Source organism: Schistocerca serialis, chromosome 1 (genome assembly GCF_023864345.2).
Source record: "Schistocerca serialis cubense isolate TAMUIC-IGC-003099 chromosome 1, iqSchSeri2.2, whole genome shotgun sequence".
Lineage (NCBI taxonomy): Eukaryota > Metazoa > Arthropoda > Insecta > Orthoptera > Acrididae > Schistocerca > Schistocerca serialis.
In genome coordinates, this window is record NC_064638.1 from 155,566,525 (window position 1) to 155,594,153 (window position 27,629).

General features: G+C 42.4%; 1 protein-coding gene across 3 annotated transcripts in view; it reads left to right on the top strand.

The window, feature by feature from the left end:
* The window catches only part of LOC126464701 (GTP-binding protein 1), a 167,923-nt gene that overhangs the window by 95,615 nt on the left and 44,679 nt on the right, over positions 1–27,629 (top strand). For all 3 annotated transcript variants that reach the window (XM_050096251.1, XM_050096253.1, XM_050096254.1), the window contains one exon: positions 8,198–8,436. In XM_050096251.1, coding sequence (XP_049952208.1) covers positions 8,198–8,436 — 239 coding nt within the window. The remainder of the gene's footprint in view (positions 1–8,197; positions 8,437–27,629) is intronic.

Below are 27,629 nucleotides of genomic sequence, written 5' to 3' on the forward strand. Positions count from 1 at the left end.
ATTACGGCTGTAGTTTCCCCTTGCTTTCAGCCGTTCGCAGTACCAGCACAGCAAGGCTGTGTTTTGGTTAGTGTTACAAGACCAGATCAGTCAATCATCCAGACTGTTGCCCTTGCAACTACTGAAAAGGCTGCTGCCCCTCTTCAGGAACCACACATTTGTCTGGCCTCTCAACAGATACCCTTCCATTGTGGTTGCATCTGCGGTACGGTCATCTGTATCGCTGAGGCACGCAAGCCTCCCCACCAACAGCAAGGTCCATGGTTCATGGGGGGCTGTTATTGATAGTTATTCTTGCATGTTCCAGTTGGTTGGGCTTATTTCCCATTTGTGTCCTTTAACATAATTGCTTTTATATCATGGAACTTAATCTTCATTAGCTGACGAAGATAAGCCTTTGATTCTAATTGCACCTGGAAAGATTGGCCATCAATAACATCATCAGTGAGATTCCTTGACATCATGGCAGCTGTTGTCCATGGAGCGTTTTCATCTGTGGTGACCTCACCTTCATAGTCACCTTAGTTTTTGTGTATTGGATGTGTAGATGAACAGTTGGTAATTTTATATGACAGGGAATGGCTACAGCATTTTGGGCAGTGACCTCATCCGGGATAAGGCTAAAGGCTTCATCCCACAGATAACCTATAATCATACGCAGTTGTTTGGCATGAATAGCAATGTGCTGATGCTTGACATCATCCAGTGTAATAGTTGTCAAATACCCGTCTGCTTTATCTGCAGTAGAGTACGTGCCCAGGGAGTCCTCAATGGAAACATACTGATTTGTAGTTCTCTGTCTTCCAAATGTCTGTCCTTCTGTGGGGTGTTATACCTGCACAGGAGCTGATTGTACCAATGTAGGTCCGATGCTTGGTTGTTGTTTGACAGCTGCATCATAAGTTCGCATTGGCAGAGTCTATTCTTCATGACGTATTTAATTGGGTATGAAAATTGGCACATTAGATTTAACCACTTCTTCTTCAACATTATCTATTGCTTCATGGTGTATGAGTCAATATTCGTGGCTTATTTCTCTTGTGTACTGGGTCCAACAGTTCTGGCTGCCATAAAATACGGTATATCCTCTCTTGCTAGACCTCTTTTGTTAGACTCTTATATGCTGCATTTCCTTGATGCGGTGGCACCAATTGATGAATTCGTGTGTTGTTGTGACATCTATTACAAGAAGACCTTGTTAAATGTCTTCTGTGACTCCCTTCATAAAGTGTGAGATTTTGTCAGCTTCTGTCATATTCAGATTCACAATGTGGCATAGGGCCAGATCATTCTGTATGTAAGGTGTACACTTTCCCCATGATTGTGGGCATGTTCTTTAATTATTCTTGCAGTCAGCAGACTTACTGCTGATCATAACCAATATTTTTCTGCAGTTCACCCTGGAATTTGCCACAGTTATTGAGTTTCTCTTCATTATTCTCACGTGGTGACTCAGTTGAATTCATTTAACCATTTTGTTGGGTCCTGGCAAGTGTCTCCAAGAAACTTTGATAGATGCGTGCTGTACAGCTGACTTACTGCTGTTTTGAAATGGCTTGGTCTCCCGAATAGAAGGACCTTATGAACGGTATACTGCTTTTATTCTGGTTCCTGTCCTTGTAGATGATGGCTTTAAAAGTTGCCTAATTGGAGCCTCGCTGATGCAGATTTTTCGATTTATTCGCCATCTCCCCAAACCGTTGTCACATCATAACCATAATTGAGTCCAAATCAGAAAGTAGAGCAATCAGTGAAATAAAACACCCAACACTGAATGCACAGTTATTATGAACACAAAAGTACACACCAAACAGAACTGCTCCTGGGCTGAGACTGCTGCTATTTATAAAAACATTGAATATTCCAGAATATGCAAGCTTCACAAACATAAAAAACTTATGCAAACCTTCCAGAAATGATAAATACAAAGTAATGAATGTGTGCTGGTAGTCCGCTTTGAACTATCGACCCACTGCATACCAGCCAGCAACACTAACCGCTACTCCACATATGGATGCGTGCAGCACTGCTTGCAGCAATATGTAGGACCAGTGAATCAGACTTATGGTAAACTAACAGCCATCTCAGACAGATTGTAGTGTAGTTTTACAAGTTCATATTAGTCTTGTCATTTTGCAAATGAGTGTTCTTTTATCAGGGCCCAGGAATAAAATCAAAAGGAAAAGGTTTGCAAATATAATGCAGTGAGAATAATATGTTTAGCAAGTGAGGATGATGGACCTGAAGAGAAAAGTATAGTAGGAAAAGAGAGTGTGAACAGTGGACTTAAATAGTTGGGAGTCATGTTCCAGATTGATTAATAATATATTATCCTATTTTGATTGTGATATATCCATTTAACTATACATTCCAGTCTTCACAAACAATGAAATTTTCTTTGTCATCACTATTTATTTCATACAGAAGGCAAAATTTTTCTGTAGTTAGTGGGAAATGTCGAATATTGACCTTTCACAAATTTAGCATTGGAGGGCCGCGTGGAGGGTAAAAATCGTAGAGGGAGACCAAGAGATGAATACACCAAGCAGATTCAGAAGGATTTAGGCTGCAGTAAGTACTGGGAGATGAAGAGCTGCATCAAACCAGTCTCAGCTCTGAAGACCACAACAATAACATTGAATAAAGTTTGCAGACCATAGATGTTATAACCTTTAATCACTAATAAAGTGCGTGGAGATACAAAAGTAGAAACACTAGCGGGTTACATGTTACTAACTCCGTATCAGTCATTCGACTGCCGGGCCGTGACATGCGGCCGGCGCCGTTCATAACCAGGTGGCGCTCCCGCGCTCGGCCGAGCTGCGGAGCGCCTCTATCGCCGTGTTCGCGTACTAACGTAGCGGCACTTTTGAATGTCGTGGCACTGTCACAACACTTTTCCCCCCTTGAAAAAAGAAACGCTCACTTTTGTGGAGACACGGACAGTGCGGAGACATCCATGGCCTCTTGGGAGGTCCCGAGAAGATCCCGCGGAGAAACACGAGAGTATGGTCGAAAATGTCCAGGACGGAAGCTGGCGCGTGGAACGTGCCTCCTGGACGAGATGATGGGTGAAAACTCCGGAGCAGCATCCATAGGTGTCGTGGACCTGGGGGTGTGCTCCAGCGAGATGGGTCCTGGAGAAGGCGGCGTCGCGACTGGGGCCGGTTCCGGCGTACTCGGAAGCGGTAGCGACGGCGGCGGCAGCAACACGCCCGGAAGATCGGCAGCAGCGACAGGACTGGCTTCTCGGGCTGGTGGAGACGAAAAAAGGGGCGGTGGTACCGGCGTGGCCACCACTCGTGGGCGCATCTGGTCGTAATGGCGAACAACCATGCCGTCGTCCGTACGTATTTCACAAAGCCGGCGGCCGCGAAGAGCCTGGACCACCCCTGGAATCCATTTAGGGCGAGATCCATACCCCCGTGCCCACACGTCGGCGCCCACCGGGTATTTTCCTGCACTAGGGGACACAGTACAAGGCCTGACAGGGTGAAGCAGATGCAGTAGGGTGCGCGGTTGGCGGCCATGCAAGAGTTCAGCAGGGCTGCGATCACCCAGAGGCGTGAAGCGATAAGAACTCAGAAATTGCAACAGAGCGTCATCTGTGGAAAAATCACTAAGGAATTTTTTCATTTGGCTTTTGAAAGTGCGGACAAGGCGCTCGACCTCCCCATTCGATTGCGGATGGAAGGGCGGTGCTGTAACATGACGAATCCCTTGTCCAGTACAAAAATCACGGAAGGCCTGCGAAGAGAACTGAGGGCCATTGTCCGTGACAATCGTGGATGGAAGACCTTCTAGCGCAAAGATTTTTGACAAAGCCAGCGTCGTCGCCGCAGTGGTGGGCGACGGACAGCGAACAACAAACGGAAACTTCGAGAAGGCGTCAATCAACAGTAGCCAATAAGTGCCGAGGAAGGGGCCGGCAAAGTCAGCGTGCACCCGTTCCCATGGCTGCGCCGGATCAGGCCACGGAGAGGGCAGAGTACGAGGCGCAGCCAGTTGTTGAACACACTGATCACACGCAGCGACCATGTGGGCGATGTCCGAATCGATACCGGGCCAATAAACGTGCCTGCGGGCCAGGGACTTAGTCCGAGAAATCCCCCAATGGCCCTCATGCAATAGTTTGAGAACAGCTTTGCGAAGAGAGGCGGGCACCACAACCCGTGGAGATGCGCCATCCGTGGCCAGAAGAACAACACCCTCACGAACAGACAGACGAAGGCGCAAGGCATGGTAGTTGCGAAGGGGATCCGACGCCCGGCCCTTGGTCCTGTCCGGCCAACCCCGCTGAACAAAACCGATCACCTGACGCAGGACCGGATCCCACGCAGTAGCCGACGCGACCTGCGAACCTGTAAGTGGAAAACCCTCGACCGCACGACGTTCTTCCTCATCAATGTGGAAACAGAGGAGTTCATCGCGATCGAAAACCGGGTCGGGGCCCATCGGCAAACGCGACAACGCGTCAGCGTTGGCGTGCTGGGCCGTGGGGGATAGTGAATCTCATAGTGAAAACGAGACAAGTATAAGGCCCAACGTTGCAGGCGGTGAGCTGCCTTATCCGGAAGCGACGCCGAGGGGCTGAACAGAGAGACCAGCGGCTTGTGGTCGGTGATGAGGTGAAACTTAGAACCATACAAAAAAACGCTGAACTTTTTCAGAGCATAAATGATAGCGAGCGCCTCCTTTTCTATTTGAGAGTAACGCCGTTGGGCATCGTTGAGGGTCTTGGAAGCGTAGGCGATGGGTCGTTCCGACCCATCCTCATACCGATGGGCGAGAATAGCCCCTAGGCCATACTGTGACGCGTCAGTCACCAGAACCAAGTGCTGACCCGGACGGAATGTGGCAAGACAAGGCGCCGACTGCAAATGAGCCTTCAGGCGGACAAAAGCCTGCTCGCACTCGGCGGACCAACAGAAAGGAACGTTTTTGCGTAACAGCTGATGCAGAGGATGAGCCACCGCCGCCGCGGAGGGAATGAATTTGTGATAATAAGCAACCTTGCCTAGAAACGCCTGAAGTTCTTTGACCGTAGACGGCCGGGGTAGAGCGGTAATGGCCGCAACGTGCTGTCGTAGAGGGCGTATACCCTCACGGGACAAGTGGAAACCAAGATACACAATGGAGGGTTGGAAGAACTGAGACTTGTCCAGATTGCACTTCAACCCTGCTGAATGCAGAACCCGAAACAGTGAACGCAAATTGCGAAGGTGCTCCTCAGTGGAGGCCCCCGTGACAACAATGTCATCCAGGTAGTTGATGCAGCCGGGAACGGAAGCCGTGAGCTGTTCCAAAAACCGCTGAAAAATGGCCGGCGCGCTAGCGACACCAAATGGTAACCGCTGGTACTGATACAACCCACAAGGAGTGTTGATGACGAGAAATTCCTTGGAAGATGCATCCAACGGCAACTGATGGTACGCCTCCGATAAGTCAAGTTTGGAAAAGAACTGGCCCCCAGCGAGCTTGGTAAATAACTCCGCAGGACGGGGAAGAGGATAAGTGTCAATGAGGCTTTGAGCGTTGACAGTGGCTTTAAAATCACCACACAATCGCAGACTCCCGTTTGGTTTAGAAACCACCACGATGGGCGATGCCCATTCGCTGGAGGTAACAGGAAGGAGAATCCCTGAAGCCGTTAACCTGTCTATCTCAGCTTTGACAGGCGCACGCAACGCCATCGGAATAGGGCGTGCCCGGAAAAACTTGGGGCGAGCCGTAGGCTTAAGAGTAATGTGGGCTTCAAAATCCTTGGCACGACCCAGACCAGCAGAGAACACGGACGAGAATTCAGAACACAAGCCATCCAGCTGTGGATACGGAATGTCCTCAGATATGAGGTGCACATCATCATCAATGGAAAACCCGAACAACTGGAAAGCATCATAACCGAACAGGTTTTCAGTGCCCACATGATCCACCACATAAAACGTGAGGGGCCTAACAACAGACTTGTAGGCAGTGGAAGCATCAAACTGGCCAACGATAGGAATTTTCTGCTTATTACAAGTTCGTAGATTTCGCGTAACGGGAGACAAGGGAGGGGAGCCCAACTCCAAATACGTGCAAGAATTAATGAGAGTTACTGCAGAGCCAGTGTCCACTTGCATGCGAATGTCTTTATCCAGAACACGAACAGTAACAAACAACTTATTCGTTTGAGAAAGCACACAGTTAACATCCATGTCCGATGCCTCGTCCTCGTCGACAGGAACTTTAGGGGACTGACACACAGAAGCAATGTGGCCTTTTTTCCTACAGGAATTACACGTGGCCCAACGTTTTGGACACGCGGCCCTGTCATGCTGTACGAAACAACGTGGACAAGAAGGAAGGGCGGAACGAACCTGCTTCTGTGGTTGCTGTTTTCGCTGCGAGCGTGGTGGCCCAACGCGACATTGTTGACGCGAGTGCACCGCCACCACATCGTCGTTTCCCTGTGAAACAGGCACATTGTCTGCGTCGAAAGTGGTCTGGACAGCGCCTACATCACACCACGCGTCTATTTGCGCACCAGCAGCGTGAGACACTTCAAACGATTGAGCGATGCTGAGAACTTCCGACAACGACGGGTTTGGCAATTGTAAGGCACGTTGCCGAACTTCTTTATCAGGAGCAAGCCGTAAAATAGCGTCCCGAACCATTGAATCAGCGTAAGACTCATGATGAGTGTCCGTGACAAACTGACATTTCCGACTCAGACCGTGTAGTTCCGCCGCCCAAGCCCGGTAAGATTGATGGGGCTGTTTACGACACCGGTAAAAAGCCACGCGGGCGGCAACGACATGGGTGTTTTTTCGGTAATAGTTAGACAATAAGTCACACATTTCTTGGAAGGACAGAGAGGCAGGTTCCCGCAGAGGGGCTAACTGAGATAGCAGCTGATAGATCCGTGGGGAAATCCAAGATAGAAATAACGACTTACACATAGGAGCGTCGACAATGCCGAAAGCCAAGAAGTGTTGCCGCAAACGCTTCTCATAATCCTCCCAGTCTTCAGCGGCCTCGTCATAAGGAGGGAACGGAGGCGGAGAAGAGGAAGACAGACGATGAGTAAGCGACGTCGACAACGCCTGAATAGCAGCCGTCAGCTGTGTTTGTTGTTCAATAAGCGCTTGCATAAGCTGTTCCATGGCTGCCCCGACACGAACACACAAGTCCACAACGCAGGAAAAAAAATATCCGACCTCGTCGCCAAAAAGTGTTATAACCTTTAATCACTAATAAAGTGCGTGGAGATACAAAAGTAGAAACACTAGCGGGTTACATGTTACTAACTCCGTATCTGTCATTCGACTGCCGGGCCGTGACATGCGGCTGGCGCCGTTCATAACCAGGTGGCGCTCCCGCGCTCGGCCGAGCTGCGGAGCGCCTCTATCGCCGTGTTCGCGTACTAACGTAGCGGCACTTTTGAATGTCGTGGCACTGTCACAACAATAGAATAACTGTTTTGTAAATTGTTCTTTCTGTCAAGTTTTGAAATTTATGTAAGTTTAAAACACAAGATACGGAAGACAATTTAATGAAAAGCTAACTTTATACTTGTAATCTTATGAAATAATGTACAATTGACATAATTGTCACAGTGGGAAGGGTGAGTGTTATTTTCTTTCCTATAATATTACCATTTCTTCAGCTAGGTCGAGATTTTTGATTTTGATGACACTTTAAGGATGTGTATTCAAAGTCAACATTAAGTTCTTAGCCAAGCCACTGTATGTTGGCCTAGCTAAGAATATTATGTTGAATCTATGGTAACTACAAGAATTCCTAAAATTAGTTCTGAAATGTGAAAAAGGGCAGAAGAACTAATTAATCAAAATTCAATTCCAGTGTTTTTAAGCGGTCTGAGAAAAAGAAGTAAATGCATTATTTTATGCTGGAAACTGCAATTTGCTTGTCAAAATGTAACTAACTTATTCTGTGTCATGCAATTTTTTCACATTTATTATTGTTTTTATTTAAAAGCAATATAGCATTTCATTTGCTGTCTACACAGTTGAATCAGAAGTGAACATGTTGGTTGTTTTGTTTTTGTAATGTGACTGAACAACATGAAGATCGTGTATACTGTTCTGTTTTCATTTTGGGTACTTTTATTTATCATCATCATCATCATCATCATCATCATCATTATTATTATTATTATTATTATTATTATTGTAATTTTGTTCCATTTTGCCAGGTTGGAGCCAATGCAGGGGTTGTAGGAATGACGAAAGAGCATTTGGGTCTTGCTCTTGCCTTGAGTGTTCCAGTGTTTGTAGTTGTGACAAAGATCGATATGTGTCCACCCAATGTTCTTCAGGAAACCCTTCGACTCCTAGTTCGAATACTAAAGTCGCCAGGTTGCAGGAAAGTACCAGTGATGGTCAAAACAAATGATGATGTTGTAATTAGTGCTACAAACTTTGTTTCTGAAAGGTATGTTCATAAAACAGTACGAAACTTGAAGGAAAATATATGTATACTATTTGTCTGTACAGCAGGTCTTCCATTTTTGAAACAAATTTTTATATGTCTTGCTTGGTTATCTAGCTATAGTTGAGATGATAGATTTCACGTCTTAGATTCATGCAACATAAAGGTTTCTCTCGTTATTGTGATAGCGAATGTGCAGACTGATCTCATCGGTATTTTAATGTTCCTGGTTACACTCACCTACCACCAATTGTTTTTCGTTAATGTATGGACTGTAAAGAATGTTAGTACTTTGTGTGTATTGCTTGGGTCAGGTAATTAAAGTAATGAAAGCTGTAGGTATTTGATCACTTGACAAATCTAGTGGATGCCTATTACAACAAAAAATACTATTGAAGTCAGTAACATGATTATTTTTGTGGAAATTTTCAGCGACTCAGTTAACTTTGGAAAATGTTACAATAATTGAAATCAGTTTTCTTATTGTACATCACTTTCTAAGTAACAGCATAAATGAGAAACCCACGCAGATGCCAGATTATGTATATCCAGGGTTTGAAGTAAGGGAAGGAACTGGGTGTTTCAGTAATAATTTTTGAGGCTGGAGGGAAAATTAAACAAAAGCATTTACTGAATGTTTGTGAGAGAGGACAATTCCATAAAACTGGAAAAATGCTGTAGTTAGCCTCCTCCATAGAAAAGGGGACAGTCTATAGACATGTCACCTCCTACCTAGTAGTAGTAGTAGTAGTAGTAGTAGTAGTAGTAGCTTTATTCATCCATAGATCTCTTTTTATAAGGATATAGGACATGTCAAAGAATTTACAAGTTTAGATCAATTTAAAATAAGCTAATTCGTATACATATATATTTGCAGACTTCTAGGTAGACATAATCATTAGTTTTACTCCTGGTATATAATACTTCTTGTACAAATAACTTGTTAAATAATTTAATGCCACACCGTTCACTCATATCTCACTATCAGTCACTGCATGCACTATACACACATTGCTTCATAACACTGCACTCACTACACACTCACACACACACACACACACACGCACACACACAGAGACACTGGTGATGTATGGGCCATTTTCTGTACCGCAACTTCCCATTTGCTATCCTGAAAAACTGAGTCAGCATCCCTTCATAATGAGTGACATGTTGATCTCAGAAAGAGGAAGAGGTGTTAGTATTGTGCTATGCATAGCTGGGGGGTAAGTATTTCTAGAAAGTAAAAAGGAAGGAAAGAAACATAAAGTGAAGGTGCTATGTGGACCTGTAATCTACAAGATGCTCACTACAATTATCATCAACCACATGGAACTAACAACTAGGGTTTCATCAGAGAAAGGAAAATGCTAGCCTTAGAAGTGGATATAGGAAGATAACTGTTTGCAAGTAGAGAACAGTGCAATGAACGTAAATTACCGTTTTATCTGATATACATGAAGTTTGGAGAAAGCTTTCGACCCAGTTTAACAATATCTATGCTGACAGCCCTTGAGAAATGAGGCAGTGACTGAAAATACATTAGTATATTGAATTATATATAAAAACAAAGATGAGGTGACTTACCGAAAAAAAGCGCTGGCAGGTCGATAGACACACAAACAAACACAAACATACACACAAAATTCAAGCTTTCGCAACAAACAGTTGCCTCATCAGGAAAGAGGGAAGGAGGGGGGAAGACGAAAGGAAGTGGGTTTTAAGGGAGAGGGTAAGGAGTCATTCCAATCCCGGGAGCGGAAAGACTTACCTTAGGGGGAAAAAACGACAGGTATACACTCGCACACACGCACATATCCATCCACACATACAGACACAAGCAGACATATTATATGTCTGCTTTTGTCTGTATGTGTGGATGGATATGTGCGTGTGTGCGAGTGTATACCTGTCCTTTTTTCCCCCTAAGGTAAGTCTTTCCGCTCCCGGGATTGGAATGACTCCTTACCCTCTCCCTTAAAACCCACTTCCTTTCGTCTTCCCCTCTCCTTCCCTCTTTCCTGATGAGGCAACTGTTTGTTGCGAAAGCTTGAATTTTGTGTGTATGTTTGTGTTTGTTTGTGTGTCTATCGACCTGCCAGCGCTTTTTTTCGGTAAGTCACCTCATCTTTGTTTTTATATATAATTTTTCCCACGTGGAATGTTTCCTTCTATTATATTAGTATATTGAATAATATATCTGTCAGTGTTACACTTCCAACAATGGAAAATCCAGTCACCACTCCCATCATGCACTGGTGCTGCTGTTCGCAGTGTGGTCTCAGCTTCCTGAGACTGCAGATGTGTGCGCAAGTTGCATTTATGTGTGTGTGTGTGTGTGTGTGTGTGTGTGTGTGTGTGTGTGTGTGTGTGTGTGTGTGTGTCTACCGCTGACAAAGGCCTTAATGGCCGAAAGCTTTAATTGTGTGAATCTTTTCATTGTGCCTATCGTGACTCAGCATTTCTGCTATGTGGCGAGTAGCAACCTTCCTTCTCTGGTAGTGTTACACCTCCATTATAGTTCTAGCAACTCAGTAGCGTACACTTCCATGCCAGGGAATCAGCAACTTAAGGGCACAGGCTTACCGTATGCTACCTGCTGTAAGAAAGCCAGTCAGCACCTAGTGGGTGGCCAGGCTGGGCAGTAGTTGTAAGTACTATTGTGTGTGGAGTTTATTGTCATCATCGTCGTCATTGTAGATAATAACCTTAGTGCTGCACTTATTTCTGTATTTTGGTTTTGATCTTGTCTTGTGCATCCTGCTTCATGTCAGAGAAACCTTATTTCTGCATGCTGTGAATTGTTATTGTGTCTTCTATTGTTGTTATTCAGATTTTGTTTATTGTGACTTGGAGTGACAGTGTTTTGTAAAATTTCAGATGTGTCTCTTTCCTTTCTTTCCTTTGTAAGATTTTTTTCTAGTTGTACCATTCATTAAGTTAAAATTTCTCTTATCTTACATTGAAAATCAATTTCAGCTTCATGTGATGTATTTCTTTACAAGTATTTGAAGTTTGCTACCTTTCTACTATGTTTCCATTTGTTACAGTTTTGGATCTAATTTTATTTTCCCATAAAATGCTATCACCCTTGTTTTGATGTAAGTTGTCTGCAAGTTGTATGAAGCACAGAGTCTTTGCAGTTGATTTGTTACTCTTTGTACATTATTCTCATTGTTAGCAATAATTACCTGGTTGCCTGCAAATAGCATTATCAGTGTGTGGTCTACATTTTTAAGATTGGATTGGATTGTTTTTGGGGGAAGAGACCAAACAGCGAGGTCATCGGTCTCATCGGATTAGGTAAGGAAGTCGGCTGTGCCCTTTCAAAGGAACCATCCCAGCATTTGCCTGGAGCGATTTAGGGAAATCACGGAAAACCTAAATCAGGATGGCCGGACGCGGGATTGAACCGTCGTCCTCCCAAATGCGAGTCCAGTGTGCTACCACTGCGCCATCTCGCTCGGTCCTTTTAAGATTAAATAGTAGTTCATCAATCCGTTCCAGAAAACTTTCGTAAATTTTAAAGGGCACAGAGGATAAACTGCAGCCTTATTATAAACTAAGGATGATATTTCTCTATTTTAATTAATTTTGCATGCACTTTTTTTATGATTTCTATTTAATGTTGAGTGAAGCTCTGGTTGTCAAGTATACGGAAGAGCGTGTCTCTTTTTAACTCAATCGAAAGCTTGAAATGAAATCAGTGATAATTACATGTGTTTCCTTATTGTTCTGCCCATGTTTTCCAGTAAGCCCCCTTCAAGCTCGATATTTTATCAATGCAGCTCCTTCCCCCACATGATTTCTGATATCTCAGACAAGTTCAGCAATTTTGTTGATTCACCTTCTAATGATTTTTTGTATACCTTGTAGACTGTTTTTGTAGAGGGTACACCTTGAGCAAAACTCAATTTTTCTTTTTCTTTTTATTACCTCAAGGTAGACCCTCTCCAAAAACAAATCTATTTGTAAGCAGACAGAGACAGAAGAGCTTCAACCTCAAGATGATTATTTCAGTGCCTTGCCAGGCATTTCCAAGCAAATTCTACAACAAATTCCAGACACCACAGCAAAATTACATCAAAGTATTTTAAATATAAAATTCACTGCATTAAATTGCATAAAATCAAGGAAATCCATGGAGTGGTAACAAGAAGATAACTCGAAACTGAGTGATGATGCTGAAACTTTTGTGAAACATGTGGGGAAGAAAAATAAAAATAAAAATGGTGTTTTGCTCAAGGCGGACCCTGTCCAAAAACAAATGTTTTTTTTTAAGCAAACATTGACAAAGATCTTCAACTTCAAGATGACTTGCAGACTGTTTTCAGTAAGCATATTCATCAGCAGTTTGACTAGTCTCCTTTCTTGCATATAGGGAGGGCCTGTTGCTTTGCAGTGGAATATATCTGTTTGCCCAACACACATTTTTAAATGTTATAACTATTTTTAGTATTTTATCTGATAGTATTTCAGTAATTTAGCATTATGTTGTGTATGCCAGTAAGTTTTTTATGTATTTCTTATCTGTTTTAAAGCTTGTACTATATTTTACTGCACTGTTATCCACTACAGCAGTTTAGCAGTTTCTTCCCTACTTGCAACTTACTTATTCCTGTATAATTGTCCACAGGTCTTTGTAGTACCACTGTTCTTCTTGTATTATCTGGATTGTTGTTGTTTCTTTTACGTGTCTCGAAAGAAGTTTCAATATCTTATAAGCTGATGCTGCAACCCTGTATGTTTGTTTTAATATTAGAGATGTTTACATCGCAGCTTTCCTGTTGATGTTTTCTAATTATTTGATTACTCTCATTTAACAGTCCTCTATATAGTACTTTGCTCTCAGGTGGTAGCATATTTCTGAAGCCCTTGATCTTTCTTTCTACTACTTTTTATTTCGTAATTCCACAATGTTACTTTCAGGGTTTTTTTATTTTTTTTATTATCTTTTTTTAAAAAGTCCAAGGGCTTTTCCAGCTGCTGTTAAATTGTGTTTCTGATATTGTTCCATTCTTCTTTAATGTCATTAACTGACTTCATCTGAACTTTCTGTTTTTGTTATTTGTTTCTGATGTACTTCGTTTATTGATTATCCTTGCAGAAGATATTTTTTCCACTGTCAAATTGAATTTCAGTTTATGTTCATTTGCTTTTTGGAACTATTTAAGTAGTAATTCATATCTGAAATCATGAATTAGTGATCACAGTAAATTTCATCTCTGAGCCCCTGCATCTGTGAACAGTTCTGCAGTTTTCTCATTGACTAAGAAGTAGCAGGTAGTGCTCTTCTGGCCTCTCGCTATCCACATCACTTTATGATCTATTATTCCTTAAATTACGAGTTTATAATTACCAGTTTATTGGAAGCTACAGAATCATACGAAACTCTTTCATTTCTATTTAGTGTAGCTTCTATATTGTTCCCTATTAGCTTATCTAATCGTTTATTTCCAGTTCTGCCATTAACGTCTGCAATCATTGTAACTAGCTTGAAACTAATCTGAGTTGTAAATCTTTATAATATTTGTCTGTTTTGTCCTTTGTAACTTTCTTCCAGTGCAAATGCAGCTATTATCAAAAGGCTTCTTCTGGTGACTTTGAATCTTGCAGCAACAGTCTCTCATTTGTCCAGATATAAGATGAAATTCTGTCTCCATTTGTTGCTCATTAATATTACCGACTCAGCTGTTATTCTGATTTCTTGTTTAACTCCACAGTGTATCATAGTGTAGTTATTATCTACTGTTTTCATTCCCTGGAGTTTTCTCCTTGGCTTGAGTGCTTGGCAGAAGTTTCACAGAATCACTTTCAGACTGTCCCTGGCCCGTTCCACACCTGAATAGGAAAAATAAACACCTCTGATTTCCACCACTTTATTATTATGGTCATTCCCCCCTATGTAAGTTGGAGTCAACAAAATATTTTCACATTTGGAGGAGAAAGCTGGTGATTGAAATTCTGTGAAAAAATGTTATCATAATGCAAAATGCCTTTGTTTTAATGATTGTGATGCGAGCTTGCATATCATAGGCGTGACACTCTCTCCAATATTTTGTGATAATACAACAAGAGATGCCTTTCTTTGAATTTTTTCAATTTATTCCATCAATCCTACCTGCTAAGGATCCCATACCATGCAGCAATACTCTAGTGGAGGACAGACAAGTGTTATGTATGTAGTATCTTTAGTAGATTTGTTGCAGCTCTTAAGTTTTCTGCCATAAAACGCAGTCTTTGGTTTGCCTTCCCACAACATTTTACATGTGATGATTCCAATTTAAGTTGTTCGTAATCGTAATCTCTAGGTATTTAGTCTAATAGGCAACCTTCAAATTTGTGTCTTTTATTAGTGTAACCAAAATTTAATGTTTATAAAGGTAGCGACTGAAGACGATTTTTGTTCTATAAATATGTTCCTCAGCTGCAGATATTCACTGGATCAAATGTTTTGTGTGCAATTTGATGGATTTTTTATTTTTTTTTATTTTTATTATTATTATTATTCACATGGAGGACCTCACAATTTTTATTGTTCAGGGTCAATTACTACTTTCCACAACATGCAGATATCTTGTTTAAACCATTTTGTAATTTGTATTGTTATTCTGATGACTTTACTTGATAGTAAACAACAGCATCATCTATAAACAATGTAAGAGAGCTATTCCCATTGTCTCCCAAATTGTTTTATTAGATTACAAACTGCTGAGGGCCTACCTTGTGTAGAAATATGAAACCGGAATTTCCATGTAAATGGTGCTAGCCATCAGAGGAGGGCCTATGAGACCACGTCTGCAGCGCCTTTTGCTTCCTGTAACGGTTGACGACGAATGTCAATGCACAGTAACCCAAGTTCCATACATTGATATCTGTTTCAGACCCGTAAACATGTTGAGTTTTGTGCCTATGAACTACTATTTGTGGACAGCATTGGTTTTCTGTTATCATCTGAAGAAAACTGCTGTAGAATTGCGTCACATACTTGTTAAAGCTTTCGGTGAACATGCTCTTGGGTGAAATGCTGCTCACCAGATACAAAAGAAAGTCGTTTCTCCATCGAATAGTGACAGGTGATGAAAAATGGATATATTTTGAGAATTCTATGCATCGTAAATCATAGGTGAATCCAGGCAAACTATCGACATCCACTGCAGAACCAAATTGCTTTGGAAAGAAGACAATGCTATGTGTGTGATGGGATCAGAAAGGTATAATCTATTATGAGCTGCTAAAATCTGGTGAAACCGTTAACACTGGTCACTACCAACAGCAAATGATTCATTTAAATCGAGCATTATGTGAAAAATGACCAGAATATGGAAAAAGGTAACAAACTAATATTGCTCTGTGATAACACCCCATCACACACAGCAAAACAGGGCAGGGAGATACTAGGGCATGCGACTTATTCTCCGGACTTGACTTTGTCTGATAATTATCTGTTTGCATCACTTGAGCACACTCTCACTGAACAATGCTGCAATTCGTATGAAAATGTACAAAAATAGCTCACTGACTGTTTCGCTTCAAAAGAAGAACTGCTTTCTGGCGTGGCATTCATAGCCTGCTGAAGAGGTAGGAGAAATTTATAAATAGCAATGGAGATTATTTTGAATAAAGACATGTAAGTATTGCAACCAAATTCCGGTTTCATACTTCTACAACTGGTATAACACTTCCTGGGGGAATGCCAGATTTTACTTCCATTTCACTTGATTATTTCCCATAAGTTACTGCAAACTATGTCCTTTTTGACAGATAATTGTGAATCCAGTCCACAACTAAGACAGTGCTCCATATACAAGCAATTTGATTGGAAGCTGTTTTTGAGGAGTGATGTTGAAAGCCTTTCGGAAATGTATGTATAAAATGAACGTGAAATCCCCTCTCGATAGCATTCATTACTTCGTTATCTGAGTCCTTGCTGACTATGTGTCAATAGATTGTTTTCTTCGAGGTATTTCATAATGTTCAAACAAAATATATGTTTCAAAATCTTACTGCAAATTGATGTCAATGATAAGTGTCTCTAATTCAGCAGATTACTTCTGTTTCCTTTCTTGAGTGTTAGTGTGACCAATGTAATTTTCCAGTCCTTAGGTTCAGATCCTTGATTGAGCTAGCAGTTGTACATTGTTATTAAGTATGGAGTTATTACATCAGCATACTCCAAAATGAACATAATTGGTACACAGTGTGTACCAGAAAACTTGCCTTTATTTACTGAAATTGCTTTGCTACACTGAGAGTATCTACTTCTAGGTTACTCATGTTGGCAGCTGGTCTTGATTTGAATCCTGGAATGTTTACTGCTTCTTCTTTGGTGAAGGAAATTCAGAAAACTGTTTTAAGTAAATCTTGTATTAGTATTGTTGTAATTGGTAACATTACCATTGCGCTCCTGCAGCAGTGTCCTGACCTGAAAAGTGTAACATGGAAAATGTGTTCTGACTCTTATTAATTTCCTTGGTAAGAAGCTTTCAGTTGCCAGCAGCACTACTTCTTTGAATTTAAACTACATCTGGTCTATGCCTATGTAATAGGGTGACAATTATTGAACTACATGAAAATCAATGTAAATTAGTTACATACTATGGCGTGCACACACTTTATTCAACATTTAAATGTCACTATAGATATTGGAATTTAGGTTATGACATGTTTGACTTGCCTACAATCATTGGAGATGATTTAAATGTCACTACAGATGCAATGCGAGAGAAGGAAAGTTGCTACTCACCATATAGCGGAGATGCTGAGCCGCGATAGGCACAATAAAAGGATACACACAAACATAGCTTTCGGCCATTAACGCATTTATCAGCAGTAGACACACACACACACACACACACACACACACACACACACACACACTCTCACGCAAGTGCAACTAGCACACACATCTGCAGTCTCAGAGAGCTGAAACTATACTGCGAGCAGCAGCACCAGTGCATGATGGAAGTGGCAACTGGTGGGGGTAAGGAGGAGGCTGGGGCGGGGAAGGGGGAGGGATAGTATGGTGGGAGAGGCGGACAGTGGAGTGTTGCAGTTTAGATGGAGAGTAGGAGCGAAGGTGCGGAGGGGGGAGGGGGTAAGTAGCAGAAAGGAGAGAAATAAAAATAAACATGAAAGAAATTAAAAGACTGGGCATGGTGGTGAAATGACGGCTGTGTAGTGCTGGAATGGGAACAGGGAGGGAGCTGGATGGGTGAGGACAGTGACTAACGAAGGTTGAAGACAGGAGGGTTATGGGAATGTAGGATGTATTGCAGGGAAAGTTCCCACCTGCACAATTCAGAAAAGCTGGTGTTGGTTGGAAGGATCCATATGGCACAGGCTGTGAAGCAGTCATTGAGATGCGGGGTATCATGTTTGGCAGGGTGTCAGCTACAGGGTTGTCCACTTGTTTTTTGGCCACAGTCTGTCAGTGGCCTTTCATGCGGACAGACAGCTTGTTGGTTGTCATGCCTACATAGAATGCAGCACAGTGGTTGCAGCTTAGCTTGCAGATCACAAGACTGGTTTCACAGGTAGCCCTGCCTTTGATGTGATAGGTAATGTTAGTGACCGGACTGGAGTAGATGGTGGTGAGACGATGTATGGGACAGGTCTTGCATCTAGGTCTATTACAGGGGTATGAGCCATGAGGTAAGGGACTGGGAGGTGTAAGGATGGACGAGTTTATTGTGTAGGTTCAGTGGATGGCGGAATACCGTGGTAGGAGGGGTAGGAATGATAGTGGGTAGGACATTTCTCATTTCAGGGCACAACAAGAGGTAACTGAAACCCTGGCGGAGAATGTAATTCAGTTGCTCCAGTCCCGGATGGTACTGAGTTATGAGGGGAATGCTCCTCTGTGGCCAGACTGTGGGATTTTGGGAAGTGGTGGTAGACTGGAAAGATAAGGCACGGGAGATTTATTTTTGTACAAGGATGGGAGGATAATTACGGTCAGTGAAGGCTTCAATGAGACCCTTGGTATATCTAGAGCGGGACTGCTCATCACTGCAGATGCGACGATCACCGGTGGCTAGGCTGTACGGAAGGGACTTGTTGGTATGAATTGGGTGGCAGCTGTCGAAGTGGAGGTATTGCTAGTGGTTAGTAGGTTTGATATGGACGTAGGTACTGATGTAGCCATCTCTGAGGTGGAGGTCAACATCTAGGAAGGTGGCTTGTTGGGTTGAGTGGGACCAGGTGAAGCAAATGGAGGAGAAGTTGTTGAGGTTCTGGAGGAATGTGAATAAGGTGTCCTCACCTTCAATCCAGATAGCGAAGATGTCGTCAATGAATCTGAACCAGGTGAGGGGTTTAGGATTCTGGGTTTTTAGGAAGGTTTCCTCTAGATGGCCCATGAATAAGTTAGCATAGGATGGTGCCATGTGGGTGCCCATAGCCGTACCGTGGATTTGTTTGTAGGTAATGCCTTCAAAGGAGAAGTAATTGTGGGTGAGGATATAGTTGGTCATGGAGACTAGGAAGGAGGATGTTGGTTTGGAATCCATAGGGCATCTGGAAAGGTAGTGTTTGATAGCAGTAAGGCCATGGGCGTTAGGAATGTTAGTATACAGGGAGGTGGCATCAATAGTGACGTGCAAGGCACCGTTTGGTGAAGGGAGAGGAACTGTGGAGAGTCGGTGTAGGAAATGGTTGCTATCTTTTATATAGGAGGATAGGTTCCGGGTAATAGGTTGAAGGTGTTGGTCTACGAGAGCAGAGATTCTCTCAGTGGGGGTACGGTAACTGGCCACAATGGGGTGTCCTGGGTGGTTGGGTTTATGGACTTTAGGAAGCATGTAGAAGGTGTGAGTGCAGGGAGTGGTAGGGGTAAGTAGAGAGATGGACTCTGGGGAGAGGTTCTGGGATGGGCCTAAGAATTTGAGTGCTGACTGGAGATCCTGTTGGTTTGCTGGAATGAGATCACTGTGGCATGGTTTGTAGGTGGAAGTATCTGATAGCTGACGGAGTCCTTCTGCCACGTAATCCTTGCGGTTCAAAACTACGGTGGCGGAGCCTTTGTCTGCAAGTAGGATTAAAAGATTGGGATCAGTTTTTAGATGGTGGACTGCAGTTCTTTCTGTGGATGTAAGGTTAGTGTGCATGTTGAGGGATTTGGGGAATGATGGTGAGGCAAGGTTCGAGGATAAGAAATTCTGGAAAGTTAATAGAGAGTTACACTATTTTGTCGAAAGTCGACATGTTAAGAAACGTGGCTGTTGTACTTAAGGTTTATAATTTATATAAAAAACAGCTACCAGCCACATGTGGCTGGTAGCTGTTTTTTATATAAATTATAAACCTTAATAGAGAGTGGTTTGGAGGCAGTGGGGGTGGATCACGGTTGGATGGAGGAGTGAACTGAGTTAGGCAAGGGTCAATGTTGGTCATTGGTTGAGTCTGATTGGTCGGGTTGGTGGCGAAAAAGTGTTTCCACTGTAGGGACCGGAAGAAGGAGAGAAGGTCATTAACTAGTCTTGCATGGTTGAATTTGGAAGTGGGGAAAAAGGTGAGGCCTTTGGAAAAGACTGATATTTCTGTGGGACTCAGGCTTCTGGAGGAAAGGTTCATGACTGTGTTGCGGGTCTGTTTAGGATTTGAGTTCTGTGTGGTGGTAGGAGGGAGTTTCAGAGGGTGGGGTAAGTGTAGTAGGTCTGCGAGACAAGGTTTGTCAGCTATGAGAGGGTGTGGGGGAGGTTTGGAGGTGGTTGTAGAAGTGGTGGACAGTGGTACTCCGAGACGGGAGTAGCAAATGAGCAGGATGGAGAGCTTTTGAGGTGGCGTTGTGCACGTTGCTCAAGTTCCTGCAGGGCAAGAGTTTCAATCTGTGTGATGGGTTCCAGGAATATGGGATTACATAGGAGAATTTTGCGGATGGAGAGAAGGTACTGCAAAGAGGATTTGACTTGGTTAATATGGTTTTGCAGGATTATGTTGGTGAGGGCTAAGGATTGGCGGAATCTGAACAGGTGGAGGTCATTGTGGAAGGAGGGGTGGCAACCAGTGATGGGTAATTTGATGGTAAGGCCATTGGGGGGATTTCATGAGCAAAGCAACAATGCAGGAACAGAATGTGGGCCTGGGATCTGGCTAGGGATAAGGAAACTTTTCTGTATTGATGCAGATGGAAGGAGCAAGGATACGTGGTGGTGCAAAAATGCAAAAAAAAAAAAAAAAAAAAGTAAGAAAGTAGAATTACGTCCGAAAAATTACGCAGAAATACCCCCAAATACATGTGAAAAGTATGAAATTGATGCACAGGGGGGAATAAAGAGAGAAAATCTGAGGAAGACGCCAATAGAGGAAGGTGAAAATGCACTAAAATTGGCGAGAGTCACAAAGGTCAAAGTAGAGAATAACTAATCATTAATAAATATAAGTATATTAATGTGGGTAGCAGATTTGAGGGCGGATAAGCATAGAGAAGGGGGACGGCAGATGTGACTGGATGAGGTGGATTTAGTGGGTGCGAACAGGGATAGAACGGAGAAAGTGTGGGGGGTGGGGTGGGGTTCGTAGTTAGAAACGTAAGATCGCGTGGCACTGGAAAAGTGCAGGAGATAACACGCAAAAATACGGGAACCGACACAGGGAGCGTGATCAGTTTGGAGGTATAGGCTTAATTATATTGTCGGGAGTAATGTGGGATGCTACACCAACAATCAGCGTGTTCTTGATGCCGTCTGTTGCGCGCGGCCAAGTCTGTTGATACAGTGCGGCTCATAAGTAGTGCGTGTAGTGCAGTTCATAAGGCGACAACAGAAACACAGGAAAGAAAAGAAAGAAGGATGGACATTGAGTATAGTGATGCAAATGAAAGTAGTTACAAAGGAAAACAGCACAGGGTTCGGATCGAAGAAAAGCCGTCAGGCAAAAATCAAACAATGGAAAATCCATGATGGAATGTAACAATACGAGAGAAGGAAAGTTGCTACTCGCCATTGAACTGTGAATTTACTTTCAAAATCTTTTCGTAAGCAATTTACTTTATTCACTAGCAATTCATCAAGAACATTAACGCATTTAATCACACTATGTGAGCATGGAAGTAGTTGCCTGTGGGGAAGTGATGGAAACAAATAAAATTTTTTTTTCAATAAATGGAAATTTATTCCTAAAAGCTCCCCCCACCCGTTTTTTTTAAAATTATAATCAGAAAGCGCCCTGTAAATATCAAGTTACAATTTATTCAGAGGCAAAAATAACAAAAATTTCTTTTTTTTTGACAGTATGAGCTTTTGGGCTAAGAACCTTGCCACCCCTTTTTAACACAGGCGTAGTCATGACCGCTCACAACAACCTCTGAAAGACTACACTGCTCCAAATCTGCAACACACCAGATTACTTTAAACTAAAAATTTTGACAACTCACACAAACACACAAACTATGCACCCCGTAGGAGGGATGGAGATGGTACAAAACACTCACATTAAAAATTATTTGCCACCGAAAGTGCAACTTTGTTTTTAAAAGAACTCTTACGGTGGAAGGGTGGCAACTTTATATACTAAAATGTCCATTTAAATAAAAATCCATGCAGTCTTACATAAATGTACAAACATGCTCTACATTACACATATACCGCCTCTCAAGATGATAGGCAAGATAAAAACTAATTTCAGGAATTCGGCCTTTACACCTTAAGGAATAAATTTGTTAACACCGAATCCAACAAACATGACAGAGGCAGCTATTAACGTACAGCAGACCGTCGGACAGACAGACAGACACTAACTGCCTAACAAATGCGGACGAGAGACAGATGAGCAAGCTGGGGACGAGATGCAAGACCTATCCCATACGTCCTCCTACCACCACCTACTCCAGTCTGGTCACTAACATTACCTATCACATCAAAGGCAGGGCTACCTGTGAAACCAGTCATGTGATCTACAAGCTAAGCTGCAACCACTGTGCTGAATTCTATGTAGGCATTACAACCAACAAGCTGTCTGTCTGCATGAATGGCCTCTGACAGACTGTGGCCAAAAAACAAGTGGACCACCCTGTAGCTGAACACGTTGCCGAACATGATATCCCTCATCTCAGTGACTGCTTCACAGCCCATGCCATATGGATCCTTCCCACCAACACCAGCTTTTCTGAATTGCATAGGTGGGAACTTTCCCTGCAATACATCCTACACTCCTGTAACCCTCCTGGCCTCAACCTTTGTTAGTCACTGTCCTCACCCATCCAGCCCTCTCCCTGTTCCCATTCCAGCACTACACAGCCATCATTTCACTGCCACACCCAGTCTTTTAATTTCTTTTATGTTTGTTTTTATTTTTATTTCTCTCCTTTCCACTACTTACCCCCTCCCCCCTCCGCATCTTCTCTCCTACCCTCCGTTTAAACTGCAACACTTCACTGTCCGCCACCCTCCCCATACTATTCCTTCCCCTCCCAGCCCCAGCCTCCTCCTTATCCCCACCCAGTTGCCACTCCCATCATGCACTGGTGCTGCTGCTCGCAGTGTAGTTTCAGCTCTCTGAGACCGCATATGTGTGGTAGTTGTGCTTGCGTGAGTGTGTGTGTGCATGTGTGTATGTGTGTGTACTGCTGACAGAGGCCTTACTGGCCGAAAGCTATGTTTGTGTGAATCTTTTTATTGTGCCTATCGCGGCTCAGCATCTCCGCTATATGGTGAGTAGCAACCTTCCTTCTCTTGTATTGTTACATTCCATCCTGGATTTTCCATTGTCACTACAGATAATCGAATTTAGGTTCTGACATGTTCAATATGCCTGTCATCATTGGCAATGATGTAGTGCAGACAAATAGTGAACATCTGCATAACCTCCTGATAGGTCGAAACATCAATGCTGTCGATAACCTCCTGAATGGCTGTTTTCAACTCACTAATGGTTTTGGGGTTATTGCTGTACACCTTGTCTTTAATACAGCCCCCACAAAATGGAGTGACGTGTTCAAATCCAGAGAATATGGTGGCCAATCAAAGCCCATGTCAGTGGCCTCTGGGTACACAGAGTCAGAATGCAGTCCCCAGTGTGCTCCTCCAGGACTTGGACACTCTCCTGCTTTGATGCGGTCAAGCTCTTTCTCGTATCAACCACAACTTGTTGAAATCAGGGTCACTTTGTATAGTGGGGATAAAATTATCTTCCAAAACCTTCACATACTGTTCTGTAGTGACTGTGCCATCAAGGAGTATCACACCCATTATTCTGTGACTGAACATTGCACACAACACAGTCACCCCTTGAGGGTGAAGAGACTTCTCATCGTGAAATGTGGATCCTCAGTCCCCCAAATGCACAAATTTTGCTAATTGACAAACTCATCCGAATGAAAGTGGGCTTCATCCCTAAACCAAACCATATTCATATCAAAGTTCTGTTCATCAATTCTGTGGACAATAGTGTTGGCAAAACACAACCACTATCCCATGGCCCTGGGGCATAATGGCTAATGGGAAGAGATGCAGGTCTTCAACAACAATTTGTCACAGTGTCTCCTGGTTGGTTCCCACATGTTGTGCAGTCTGTCTGATTAATTTCCTGGGGCTGGTTTGAAACACAATGTGTGTCTTCTCAATGTTTTCAGGTGTTTTCACCCTCTTTCAGTGACTTGCATTGCAACACTGTCATCACAAACATTACCCATTCTCTTAAACTTGTGAATCAAATTCTTGACTGTGAGCACACTTGGACCGGTTGTCTTCAGCTTGAACTCGTTCGCAAACTACCTTTGAGCTGTAGTTGGGTTGCTATCGCTCACAAGCACTATACGCTCAGGCACACTTTACTGTGACTTTTTCACATGCAAATGGCCAACAACAACAAGGTGCGTACACAAGTGCATACTAATTCCCATCATGCCCCATGGCCAATCATGCAGTTTGAACATCCTGATGCAAACTGTTCAGAAGTTATAACAATTTTATTTCGTATAGTTCAGTAATTGTCACCCCGAAGGAATGGAGACTGTCTCCTAAGAAGGCATCAGGTGAATTTTTATCTGCTTTTTCAAACAAATATATTTTATATTTCTTTTTAATGGATTTGGGTATTATGGTATTCAATCTCGCTACAAGCAGTGCACTTTGGTCACTTATCTTTGTCTCCATCATGATGATTTTTTGCTTTGTTGCTAAGAGGTTGTTTGTTGCTAAGAGACCTAGTATGTTATTGCAACTGTTTACACTTTGTGTGGAAGCTTGGACTAACTGCTCAAAATAATTTTCAGAAAAGGCTTTTAATACAGTTTTGGATGATGTTTTATGCCTATCACCACCTTTAAACATTCATTTTTGCCAACATATCAAGGGTAGATTGAAGTCATCTCCAACTATAATAGTTTGAGTCACGTATCTCTTCGAAATGAGACTCAAATTTTTCTTGAACCCTCGATCATCTGAATCATGGGCTCATCAAAAGGAACCAATTATTAATTTATTCCAGTTGTTGAGTATGACCTCCACCCATGCTGACTTACAGTAACTATCTGTTTCAATTTCATTGCAAGATGAACTACTTCTAATAGCAACAAACATGCCACCATAAACTGAATTTAATGCATCCTTTCCGAATATCATTAGGTCCTTCATAATTACATCAGTACTTATTTTCCTAGTTGCTAGTATATTTATTAACTCATGTCCTTTTCTGTTTAATTATGTAACATTCCATGTGGACATTTTTAGTTTTTCTGGGACCCAAAACTGTTTGCATTTTTATTTGCCATTTGTTGTCATTAGAGACTCAATCTAGTTATCCAAACTTGGTAATATTAGGAGTCTTTACCTGTCCCTGTATGAGGGACCAACCTGTAGCAGGAGCGACATTAGCCGTCCCTGAGCTTGGTATCCAAGCCCCTGATCTTAAGGAGTGCGTATAGCATTTTCTCTGCTCCAGATTATTAGAGTTATATTGCCAGTATCAGTTGTCTGGGCCTCATCATCTAGGCAGGGCAGGTGAGGTTGACACAAAGGTGAAAGATGCTATATATTCATGTCACCACCCAACCAGTAAAGTCATGCAAATACGAATATGTGCTACCAGTATATAGTACGAGTGTATTTGTACCCAACAGACTTCAGCATCATAGTGAGAAATATAAAATGGAAAAATGAGTCAAGCAAGAAGATTGCATATTATCAAGACTATTCTTGGAATTCCCAGAGGAAATTTATATATAGTTAAATGGAGTACACAGAAAAGGAGTGTATGTTAATGGGATGTACGTGAATCATTGTCAGTTATGGGCTTGAACAGTTTTCCTCTAGTGAAGATAAACTTCAACAATGAGTGGAAGAAATTAATATAGCAAGTTAGAAAGCAGGCCAGAAACTCAGTTAAAATATAGCTAAAATTATGTCTAATCAGCATACTGAAAAGAAACTAATCATGGGACCAGTTGATGACATTTATATTTAGTGCAGTTGAAAACAATAACTGGACAAAAGAAATAATCATGAGAGTGTAAATGGAGTCAACTTTTTGTGGTAAACTAAGTAAGGTTCCCAAAGTCAAGCTCCTGATGTATATGAAATGGGAAGCTTCCAATCAGTGGGTATTGCCAGCCTTGACTTACAGCACTGAGCCATGGGCGTTTATAAAGTGTGGATTGCTCAGCAAACCATTGAGTGATGCATGCAGGGCATTGTTAAGAAACACAGGAAAGCAAACAAATGGGTATGAGGACAGACTGGCTTGGAAGATGTAATTATGAATGTAATGACAATGAAATTGAAGTGAGGGAGACATGTAACTAGGGAAGCAGATGGTATGCGGACCAAGAAAGTTCTTTTTCATCAAAAGAGACTGAGGGGCTAACCTAATGGAAAGTGGGTACATAATATTAGAAAACATTTGGTAGCAACGTGGATGCATATAGCTGAAGACTTCAACGTATTGAGAGCCTGGAGGAGATCTCATCCAAAACTAGATGACAAATGGCTGGTGAAGATGAATGTTCTGGTTACCTTGTTGACACCGTTGCTTGAAAGAGATGTGCGAGACTTTAGTAGACAAAATATATCAATGCTGAATGGGAAACTGTTGGAAAGGCATAAAAAGAAGGAAATTAGGCTCTGCAAATAAGATATAAACAAAGAAAGGAAAAAAGGGATGAAAGTGAAGAAATAAAGGACAAAAATAAAATATTAAAAAAATACAAATTGACATTAATAGAGATATAATGTAGAAGATTAATAGAAAAAATGTAGAAGAAAGATCTTGGGAGAGAATGGAGGAGTAAAAGAAAGATGGGAGCCAGTTTTGCATTCAAGAATGAGTTCTCATAATGAGGAATTTCAGTTATTGGTTTTGGGAAGAGTGATCCAAATGACCTATACTGTGAGGCAGTAATTAGATTACACCTTATGTTGTCCATATTGTACTGCAGTTAGGAACTTTCTAAACCACCATGAGAAAAAATTATTTAAAATCATCATAACATGTTCACAAGATATTAAGTTTGACACAAGGTATGTGGATGATGCATTGTTAATAATAGAGGGGGAATAGAAGTAAGAAGTTGAGGCACTAATTCCTACCGGTAGAAACATTCAAGCTTCTTTGTGCCATGCTCCCACACACAAATTAGTAGCATACTGATACATGTTGCACAGAGTACACAAAATGCCATTGAGCAATGAAATGCATCAAAACGAAGTGGGAGTAATTAAACAAATGGCAGCTGGAAATGATTTTTCAACCTGCTCTCACAGACAAAATGCCTAAGAAACAATATAATTAAAAGGAAAGTTGCTACTCGCCATATAGCACAGATGCTGAGTTGCAGATAGGCACAACAAAAAGACACACAAACAAAGCTTTCAACCAGTGAGATCTTCTTGAAATATATATGACACGCTCGCACGCACGCATGCACGCGCGCGCGCACACACACACACACACACACACACACACACACACACACACAACCGACTGCAGTCTCAGGCAACTGATGTCACCCTGCTAGCAGCAGCACCAGTGCCTGATGGGAGAGGCGACTGGGTGGGGGTAAGGATTGGATGTGATGGTGGAATGAGGGTTGTGTAGTGCTGAAATAGTAACAGGGAAGGGAGTGGATGGGAGAGGACAATGACTAATGAAGGTTGAGGACAGGAGTGTCACTAGAACATAGGATATATTGCAGGGAAAGTTCCCATCTGCGCAGTTTGGAAAAGCTGCTATTGGTGGGAAGGAGCCTGGCCTCGAATGTTCAT